Source organism: Homarus americanus, unplaced genomic scaffold, assembly GCF_018991925.1.
Source record: "Homarus americanus isolate GMGI-L3 unplaced genomic scaffold, GMGI_Hamer_2.0 scaffold52625, whole genome shotgun sequence".
NCBI lineage: Eukaryota > Metazoa > Arthropoda > Malacostraca > Decapoda > Nephropidae > Homarus > Homarus americanus.
The window spans coordinates 450,001-460,918 of NW_024752137.1; the positions used below are offsets into that span (position 1 = coordinate 450,001).

At 46.2% G+C, this 10,918-nt stretch overlaps 2 protein-coding genes across 2 annotated transcripts in view; both read left to right on the top strand.

The window, feature by feature from the left end:
* Window positions 1–9,846, top strand: part of LOC121854968 (circadian locomoter output cycles protein kaput-like) — a 312,409-nt gene extending 302,563 nt beyond the window's left edge. Inside the window, 4 exon segments of the mRNA XM_042349789.1 lie at window positions 339–445; window positions 633–774; window positions 3,552–4,706; window positions 9,240–9,846. Of these exon segments, the coding sequence (XP_042205723.1) occupies window positions 339–445; window positions 633–774; window positions 3,552–4,706; window positions 9,240–9,312 (1,477 nt within the window). The 3' untranslated portion in view covers window positions 9,313–9,846.
* On the top strand, window positions 9,322–10,506 carry LOC121854967 (proteoglycan 4-like). Its single transcript, XM_042349787.1, has one exon. It carries the CDS (start codon window positions 9,322–9,324, stop codon window positions 10,504–10,506), a length of 1,185 nt encoding a protein of 394 aa, XP_042205721.1.
* The last annotated feature ends 412 nt before the right edge of the window (window positions 10,507–10,918 follow it).

The following is a 10,918-nucleotide window of genomic DNA, read 5'->3' on the forward strand; positions in this document are numbered from 1 at the left end:
AAACGCACACATTTTTACGTTCAGACTCCAATTGGATTTTCATTACGATTTTCTAAAGTTTTGTGGTGGGTTTTGTGTTGGTCTGTTGAGTGTTCTATTACAACCCCTTAGTGTGTAATAATTATTGCTGTGTGTGTGTGTGTGTGTGTGTGTTTTATGTATAAAGGAGAGTGAGTGTCCGCACCCACGCACGCCACCACCACAGCACATGTGTGTGTGTGTATGCACGTCCGAGTAGGTGTGGATGGACTCACACACACACACACACACACACACACACACACACACACACACACACACACACACACCCACTAACCCTCTGGTCATATGTCCTACAGAGGGAGGATGCTGCTGGGCTACAGTGACCTGGAGTTAGCCAATAAGGGAGGTTATGACCTTGTCCACTACGATGACCTCGCCTACGTCGCCTCCGCCCACCAGGAACGTGAGTACTGCTGTAGTTGTTTGTGTTCACCGTACCTGCTCCCCTAACGAGCTTCAGGTGACCTTTAATGACCCGGTGTAACATACAGTGACATAATCTGACCTCTAATCCCCCTGTATAAAGTTTTAAATGACCCTGTATGATGTATAGTGACCTGTGGTGACCCCGTGTGAACTTTTTCCGACAGTGCTGAAGACAGGGGCGTCAGGGATGATCGCCTACCGTCTACAAACTCGAGACGGGACCTGGCAGTGGCTACAGACCTCCTCCCGCCTCGTCTACAAAAACTCCAAGCCTGACTTTATCATCTGCACTCACCGACCGCTCATGTAGGTGTCTCCCCCCTCCCCCCCGCATCCCTACCTCCCTCTCCTCACCTCTCCACACCTCCCTCTCCTCACCTCTCCACACCTCCCTCCTCACCTCTCCCTACCTCCCTCTCCCTCCCTCTCCCTACCTCCCCTCTCCCTCACCTCTCCACACCTCCTCTCCTCACCTCTCCCCTACCTCCTCTCCTCACCTCTCCACCTCCCTCTCCTCACCTCTCCCTACCTCCCCTCCTCCTCTCCCCTACCTCCCCTCTCCCTCCTCTCCCTACCTCCCTCTCCTCACCCCTCTCCCCACCTCCCTCTCCTCCTCACCTCTCCCACACCTCCCTCTCCTCACCTCTCCCCTACCTCCCTCCTCACCTCTCCCCTACCTCCCCTCTCCTCCCCCTCTCCCCCCTCTCCTCACCTCTCCCACCTCCTCTCCTCACCCCTCTCCCTACCTCCCTCTCCTCTCCACCTCCCCTCTCTCCTCCTCTCCCTACCTCCCTCCTCCACCTCTCCACACCTCCCTCTCCCTCTCCTCTCCCTACCTCCCCTCCTCCTCTCCACACCTCCCTCTCTCACCTCTCCCCACCTCCCTCTCTCCACCTCTCCCACACCTCCCTCTCCTCACCTCTCCCCTACCTCCTCTCCTCACCTCTCCCTACCTCCCTCTCCCTCCTCTCCCCACCTCCCTCTCCTCCCTCTCCCCTACCTCTCTCCTCACCTCTCCCTACTCCCTCTCCCCTCTCCCACCTCCCTCTCTCCCACCTCTCCCCTACCTCCCTCTCCTCACCTCTCCCTCCCTCTACTCCCCTACCTCCTTATCTCTACCTCTATCTCGATCTTGCCTTTCCTGCCACCATCCTCCCACCACCATACCCCTACCATCGCTCTCCTCCTCCACCTTCCTCACCACCACACTACCTTTCCTCACCACCATACCCTCACCTTCCTCACCATCATACCCTCACTTACCTCAATACCATAACCCCACCTCCTCCTTCCCCCTCAACCTCCCCCTCAAACCCCTTCCCAACCCCCTCCACCTTCAAACCTCCCCACTCCCTCTCCAGTAGTCCAGGCTTCTCAATTAGTATCAAATTTTACCGTCAGTGGAGATGTGAGAGGCCAGCATAAGAACCTCACCTGAGACTTACGACAAAGATGGATTCTCAAAGGTTCATAAGAGAATTTTTTTTCCCTTAAGTAGAAATATGAGAAGGTTTGAAAACTGGTTCCCTTATGGGGTCATATTCTTAAAGGTACGTATCATAAGTTCCGCCTTAAGTGGAGGTGTTACAATAAAGGGACATTAACGATACAGAGGTGAGGAGGTATCGTAAGTGAGATATTATAGTGTAGATATTGTACTGAGATTCTATACCGTAATTACAATATATGGAATTGAGGTAGATAATGTTTACTCTAAGTTAGTCTGTGTTAGTAGTTAATTCTCTATTGTGTTTTAGTTTCACATCTTGACAGTGAAGTAAATATACAGGGTGTCTATAAATGATTACCCTGATTATAACACGAGAGTATACTGTTTTTAGGGTAATCATTTATGGACACCCTGTACAGGTATCTAGTTAAGGTATATTCTCGGTTATGATTTTTTTTTAGGTTATTTTTTTGTGCCTTAACAGATATAATAAGTTCATTGTTTGCATCAACACTTACGAGGAATATGAGTCAGGTGAACCTTTGTGAATCCAAAGCCGTGGTCTAGTGTTACCTTAACCTTTAAATTCCAAGGTGATGTAATTACCTTTCCACAAAACCTGCCATTGATGTAGCAGGTCTCTCTCTCTCTCTCTCCCTCTCGCCGGATAACTTCTACCTGAGTTACTGGTGTCATTATCATACCTCTACCACTCTGGGTATTGTTATTTCCTTTGACTTCACAATTACTAATAGTTTAATTATCATATCCTTGTACATCCTGCCGGTGTAGTTCTCGTACATCTACACTTACTTATGTTATACAAGGCTAATTATCATACTCCTGCTGCTACTCCTACCGGTACAAACTCTCACCATCCTCCTACCACATTCACGAGTGGTATAATTATCATACTTGTGTATCCTCCCCTCCTGGTGTAAGTTCCTGTACCTGTTATTGGTATAATTACAGCAAGACCTTAACACATCTGCTGCTTGTTATCGTTTCTTGGCGCCTCAGCTGGTGTGATTATCGCGCCTCAGCTGCAGTTCTGAGGATAAAAAGCTTCCTCAGTTTGTGGTTGTTGTGGTGGTCGCCTCTTATTGACGTAGTTATGGCAGCTATGTTACAGGATGTGGTAATCAGTGTCCGTCTATTTACTGACAGCTGCAAGAAGTCCAGTGAGTGACTTACCGCTGTGATTATACTCAGGGAGATATACTGTTTGTTAGTTGTTGAATTGTTTAATAATAATTAACGGTTTATTGAAAGAGCTTGGCAGCCAGAAGGCTGAAAATATACAGTTACATATTTGGGGAATGGGTTACGAATTACAAATAATATACAAGTAACATAAGTGACACAAATAAGACATATAATAACTAGATGGGGAAAAGCTCAAACTACAGTTCATTTCAACATAGTGACAGTGCAAGGAGTAGTGTTTACTGGGGTGTGTGTGTGTGTGTGTGTGTGTGTGTGTGTGTGTGTGTGTGTGTGTGTGTGTGTGTGTGTGTGTGTGTGTGTAATAATAATAATAATAATAATAATTTTGTTTGTGGAAGTGTGTGTGTGTTGAGCCCCTAACACTGTGTTCCATGACCCAAATTGACCCTTGTTATGTTTGTTCCAGGGAGGAGGAGGGCCGCGACCTACTGGGGAAGCGAACTATGGACTTCAAGGTGTCTTACCTGGATCCCGGACTCACCCAGTCCTACCTCTGTGACTCCGAGTTGCCGCAGCTTTACGCCTCCCGCATGAGCCGAAAGTACAAGACGCAGCTGCGGGACTTCCTCACCACGTGCCGCACCAAGAGAAGCTACACTAACCTCTCCGACACTGCCTACAACAACTACAATAACGTGTACGGTGCCTCCGCCTACGCTACCGACAACGGCCTCTACATGCAACAGAACCTGGGCAACCTTCAGTCTCTCTACCCCGCCAGTTACATCCCGGCTGACAACTTGTTTCACTACCGCCAGTTAGGCTCCTACTACCCAGACTACATGACGCACGGCTACGTTAGTAACGGATACGTCGACCCCGCACGTCCCTGCCTCGGCTACGACTCCACCGGACTTACGAAAACCGCAGCGGATCAGAAGCTCTACTGCACGACACAAATCGACGCGTCAAAGTACCAGTACAAGCCGGCGGACGCCTACTCGGCCGTGTACGGCACCAACACCGTGTTACCCGCTTTAGAACACAAGTACAGCGACCTGAGGACAGTAGATGTAAGGCGGGACGACCCCTCGGCCTTAGCGTCCCTAGGAGCTCTGGCGGCCACTCCAGGCATCGCCACCAGTGTGGCCGTGAGCTCCGCCGCCCCCACCGCCGCCTCCGCCACCCACAAGGAGGAGAGCAAAGAAACCAACGAGACTTACGCCAACAACACCCGCCAGACGGTGCTCATGTGGGGCTCCGCCTCCCACGAGTACGACCCCAACAAGAAGTACGTCGAGGTTCCCGTGTCGTCCGCCCCCACGCCGCTGGATCCCAGCCTGAGCGGCGTCGCCTGTAAGTGGGGTACCGCCACGCCGGCGTCGACGCCCGGTGCCCGTAGCAGCGCAGGAGGCTCCCCGCATGGTGGTGAGGGCACCTCGCCCCACGCAGTGGGACCTCCCACCGCCCACTCCGCAGCTGTTGCTGCCGCCGCCGCCTCCGCCGCCCATGTCGGCGCCGGAGCCGTGGCGCCAGCGGGTAAGGCTGCGTACGGCTACAGTGAGGGCGGCGAGGTATGGCACCACCAGTACTATCCTTACCACCCGTATCACACCCCGCAGTGAGTGACAGCTTTGTTTATTGTCTCTCTGGCCTGCACGGAGCATGACGAGCCCGCCGTAGGCACCGGCCACGCTCACAGCCCCCCTCCCTCCTCTTAATCTCTCCCCTGCGTGGCCTGCCCCTCCCGGAGACCCTCCGGCTGGGGGAGGACACGAGGCGGGTGTTCCCTCAGTACCCAGGTTGTACCCACCAGGGCTGTGAACTGGGCTTCGAGTAATATGGTATCAAGGCTTGGTGTGTGTAGATCAGAGGTGTTGCAGCCTGACTCCCGCCGGGAGGTCGACGGAGGCAATTCTCCCCTGTTGTCCTGTTGTTGCAGACTTTTTCTGGGCCTCAAGTAGACGGCGGGCTGTTGTGTTTACTAACCTGGAGCCACTGGATACCTGATACACCGCGCCTGACCACCAGTTATACAGTCAGCCATCTAATATTTAACATTCCCCGTTAGGGACAGTACAGATGCATCAACATAAAAAATAGAGATACATAGGCGAACTAACCACCTATTTTTTCCCTATCCTAAAACGTGCACCAACTTCGTAACATTTGCCGACGTCTTGATTCACTCAACATATTAAATAAAGAAGGTTCTGTGGTCCTGGCGCGGTGTCCCTGTTATCCAGCGGCTTCAACTGCATAACAAAAACCAGTTTGATTATCCGTGTCGTTGATCGCTTATGTGGTAAGTGTTTAGCAACAGTTTGTTCCTGATAACGACGTCGAGTCTTCCTCGTCCTGCATGAGCTCAGTGGCTAGCCAGTGAGCTGTGTGATCTTGCATGACCCTTAAACGTGGGCACTGGGGGTCGGTGGGAGGCTCAGGGTAGGTCACGTAGGGTCAAGATAGGTCAGTGACGGGTGAGGTAAACTTACTACTCTGGCACATATATAAAAGTATAATTTAGTATTTTGTTGTAGGTTTTAGGTTCTGTAAAAAAGAAATATCGATATTCACTTCAATTTTTATTGTTTTTATACAATATTTCACCAGAGATGAACCTCTTAGGCATGATGACTTAACCCAAAGTACGATGACTCAAACCCCTGAGTACGATGTTATCTTACACAAGGGTTAATGCCGTCGTACTGAAATGGTCAAGTTATCTTAACTAAAGGTCTAATTCTTCATACACCGACTTTTGCCAATGGTATTCATTACTTCATAAAATGTACATATCAAAAGTTTAGTTGAGAACAGAGAGAGTTATTCACTGGCACACCAGACCTAACCCGACCCTTTGGCATACTGCAGTGCCGCGGGGTGCCATTGACCCATCCACCCCCAGAAGGACCAAATATATCGCTGAAGGAGAGGCTGACGCAGGGTACTAACCAACTAACTGACGGTTCTGATCACTTCTGTTTTCTCTCTCCTTCAGGCGATTATGTAGAGAAAGTCTTATCAGAGGTTCAATGATGACACGATACTTGGAGGCCGTGAGTGTATAGGTTAAGACACTTATAGTACAAGTCCAAAAACTGAGTCTGTCTTTGTAAATGTTAAAGGTCAAACTAGTATCGTGTGACCCTTGAACCCCTAATGAGCCCTTAAAGGTATGTGTGAAGTAGCCACCTGTGTCTCCTTTAGCCGCAAACACATGTAAACAACTTAAGTGATTGGCTAATGACCCAATCACCAGTTTTAAAGGAGTTAAACTTACGTGTTGCCAGAATATATATCCACTTATACTTTACCATATTTTTGGGAGATAACCTTTAGAATATCTCACTTTTCTTAAGTTTGATATCTAATACTTCAATACCAGTGTCAAATACTAATTCAGTTGGAAGTGTAACTGTACTACCGTATATTTCAATGGACTTTAATACGTAATGTCAGGTGCAACAATACCTGGCAACATTTGTATCAGGCAACCCTTTAAAACTGTTAAGAGATCTCAAAAACTTCTCATTCAGTCAAATCCGGCAAAGATGAACACATGGTGACAGGTCTTTAATATCTTAAGCATGGCTGCCTGATGACTGCATGCCTCTTTCTCTGGTTATATATATATATACATATATATATATTTATATATATATATATATATATATATATATATATATATATATATATATATATATATATATATATATATATATACATATATATATATTTATATATACCATTTTTTAGCAACATCTCTTAAGTTTGTCCTAAGTTTCGTATTTTTTTCCTTGTTTTCTTATTTTGTCACTCATTTTTGCACCGTCACCATGACTTGCATGAATTTAATTATTAGGTGAAGGTTCAGACAAATTCATATGATTTATTTAACTGTGTTTGATTTCCTTTTTATATCATTAATTAGATCTCTTTTTTGTGGTTAATACTTCAGTCCCCTCCCTTCCCCTTCTCCCTGTTGACCCTTCCCTCCCTCCCACCCCAGCCTCACCCTTCTTAAAGCATGATCGTTCAGCCTTCAGTGCTCCTCTCTGAAGTGACTTGTCAACATGCTAGTGACTTATGGAAGATGACGCTAACAGTTGTGACTTTATGATATACGAGTGGCTTATATAGCTGACACTTCCCACACCTGTTGTTGTACACTAGACACTCAAATGTACCCCAGATGTAACCTTGTAATAGGCACTTAATGTAGTCTTGTACCTGACACTACTGTAATCCTGTACTAGGCACTAATATATCCCTATAATTGGCACTTGATGTAGCCTTATACCTAATACTAATGTAACCCTTCCCCGGTACTAGGTGCTTATCGTACCTCTGTTCCTGGCATTTAATGTACCACTGTACCTATCAATGTCCCCTTGTACTAGACTCTTGTATTTTACACATCAACAAATAAGGATAAAACGACAATAACACTAAATCAATTATCACATACAGATAAGAAAATAATTATGAAAACAACGAAAACCACAAAAACAACAAAAACAACGAAAACAACGAAAACCACAAAAACCACAAAAACAACAAAAACAACGAAAACAAAATAGACCACCTAATCTACAAAACAAATCACGAAAACAACCTATCATATATAATATAAAAACGACGAAAATCCTGAAAACAACATAAAATACCTCCCAAAACAACTTAAAGAACAATAAGTATAAGATAAATCACGAAAACAAAATCACGAAAGACGATAAAAACAACTTAACAACAAAACCAAACAAAGACAATACAATTAATAAAAAAAATAAGACAAAACCAAAACAGCAAAAACAACAGAAATAATAAAAACAAAGAAACAAAATACAATTACGAATTTAAAAATAAAATAAACAGGAAAAAAAAGATAAACACGGAAAATAAAACTACTTAAACACAGCCCCAGAAAACCCCATATGCAAAATTAAATTAACAAAAGACAAACAACAAAACAATAACAAAAAAACAATAAGATAATTCCTCTTATCATAAATTCAACAACTGTCTTAGCTGCCATTGGACCATCCCCTTACTTCACGTCTTAACTCTTGTGGTAGAAACATCATCTCGATATCAACGAAATAATGAACCATAAATATCATTATCTAGACTAGTAAATAAACGTTTATTGAACCTTAAATAAGATTAAGGATTATAAAGCAAAAAAATAATAATTTATGATAATAATTGTATGCTTTCTCTATATAAATTCTCTCTAAATTCATAATTAATTAAGAAATGTATGATAGATAGAGTATGATCGGGAGATAGAGCTAGTTCACACTGCTTGCTATACCCCACTACAACTTCTCTCTCTCTCTCTCTCTCTCGTTCTAGTTCTCCATTACTCCTCTTTCTTCTTCTAGCTATTTCTTTTATCCATTGGTCTCTTGTCTAAGACGTGGCCTTGTTCTTTGGTGGACCCCACAGTGCCATGGGGGAACCCAGCTATCCGCAGATCAGCAGGAACCCAATCCTTTGTTGTCCATCTCTGAGGTAACCAACACCCTTCTCAACCACCACGACTAGACCAGGTGGTCGACTACCCTCAGGTAAACACAATACTCCCTCTTTTTTGTGTGTGTGTTTTTTTTTTTTTGTAATCTCTTCGTCATATCTTTGGACGAGCTGTTGTTCTTGGTAAGGTGCTCTTTCTGTGTATATCTCTTTCTCTCTCTCTCTCTCTCTCTCTCTCTCTCTCTCTTTGTTCTCTCAAGACTTTCACAATAAGAGAGAGAAAGATTATTAAAGTAGAAGATTAACCAAATCTTAGACATTTCACAATATGTACTTTTAGCTGATATAGACAGCAATAAGTCTCCTGCACTCCGCCACTGTTAAAGCACCAACAATGCAATCATCCGGCTAGAGAGACAACGCACCCAAACATTTTCTTTCATAGTGTTGATATTTCAGTCAAATTTTAAATAGCTAAGCATCACCTTTCTCAGATTTGAAGATAAACTCAACTGCTTATAAAAATATATATTAGTTTTAAATTTTACTTGTCATCAGTACATAACAGCAGTAAATAGATAAACTTGCGGTGTAGTCAACTTGTGATACACTTAGCCTTATGATATAGTCTCTAGTGATGTCTTGATGTTTCTTCTTACTAAAGACATGATTTCAGGGGGAAAGAGGAGGGAGCTCTATGTGGGAGCCCAGAAGTGACCTCTGACCCGCCACTCCTTGCCCAATCCTGAGATCAGCTCATGACCCAAGGCCACCAGAGCCCGGCCTTGGGTTCACCCTTAACCTCCCATCTTCAAGGGTCACCCCAACCAGTGACTCAGTACCAGCAGAGTCCAGACGTAGGGTCACCACTTCCTGTACCCTCGCACCTCCAGGGGTCACCACAAACTGTGACTCAATATACTCAAACTCAGGTCACGGGGTCACCAATTCCAGTAACCCAATACCAGCAGATCCAAGTCATTGGGTCACCCCTACCTGTAACCCACTACCAGCAGAGTCCGGCCACAGAGTCACCCCTATCTGTGACCCACTACCAGCAGAGTCCGGCCACAGGGTCACCATTTTCTGTGACCCAGTACCAGCAGAGTCCAGCCATGGGTTCACCCCTACCTGTGACCCAGTACCAGCAGAGTCCAGCCACAGAGTCACCCGTACCTGTGACCCAGTACCAGCAGAGTCCAGCCACAGAGTCACCCCTATCTGTGACCCACTACCAGCAGAGTCCAGTCACAGAGTCACCCGTACCTGTGACCCAGTACCAGCAGTGTGTGACCCAGTACCAGCAGAGTCCAGCCACAGAGTCACCTGTACCTGTGACCCACCAGCAGAGTCCAGCCACGGAGTCACCCGTACCTGTGACCCACCACTACCAGCAGAGTCCAGCCACAGAGTCACCCGTACCTGTGACCCAGTACCAGCAGAGTCCAGCCATGGGTTCACCCCTACCTGTGACCCACTACCAGCAGAGTCCAGCCACAGAGTCACCAGTACCTGTGACCCACTACCAGCAGAGTCCAGCCACGGAGTCACCCGTACCTGTGACCCACTACCAGCGGAGTCCAGCCACAGAGTCACCTTTATCTGTGACCCACTACCAGCAGAGTCCAGCCACAGAGTCACCTTTATCTGTGACCCACTACCAGCAGAGTCCAGCCACAGAGTCACCAGTACCTGTGACCCACTACCAGCAGAGTCCAGCCACGGAGTCACCCGTACCTGTGACCCACTACCAGCGGAGTCCAGCCACAGAGTCACCTTTATCTGTGACCCAGTACCAGCAGAGTCCAGCCACAGAGTCACCAAAACCAGTGACGTCAAACCTCGAGAATCAGGTCACGGGGTCCCCACTTCCCGCAACTCAACAAAGCCCAGGGAGTGAAAATGTTACAACTTTGACCCCGAGCCAAACGAACCCAGCCTAATTACAATTCTTTTTCCACCGGAAGGATAATTTCGAATGACCTGGATACTACATGGTAATCCAGGAAACTGTAAGTTAACCCAAGGATACCAGAAGTTAATCCAGGGATACTGGATATGAGCAGCCACATTGTAGGTAAACTGTTAATCCAGATGTTAACTGGATTTAATAAGAACTAACTCGGGTTGTACGTAGGAAATCAATCGAGGGCTACTGGAATTTAAGTACGGCTGTCAAAAACCATCGGTAACACTGTTGGAAACTTGCTAGGTGTTAAGGTTTATCCCAAAGGTGATGGAACTTTACCAAAGGCTTTTGATAGTTGAAGAAAAGGTGTTGGGAAGTAAGAAAAGGCTCCTGGGAAAAAATCAAGGCATTTGGATATTATCTAAATATTGTTAAAGTTAAACAAA

Coding starts and splice junctions, on each gene's coding strand:
- LOC121854967 (XM_042349787.1), top strand. CDS start 9,322: ATGACCCAAGGCCACCAGAGCCCGGCCTTGGGTTCACCCTTAACCTCC.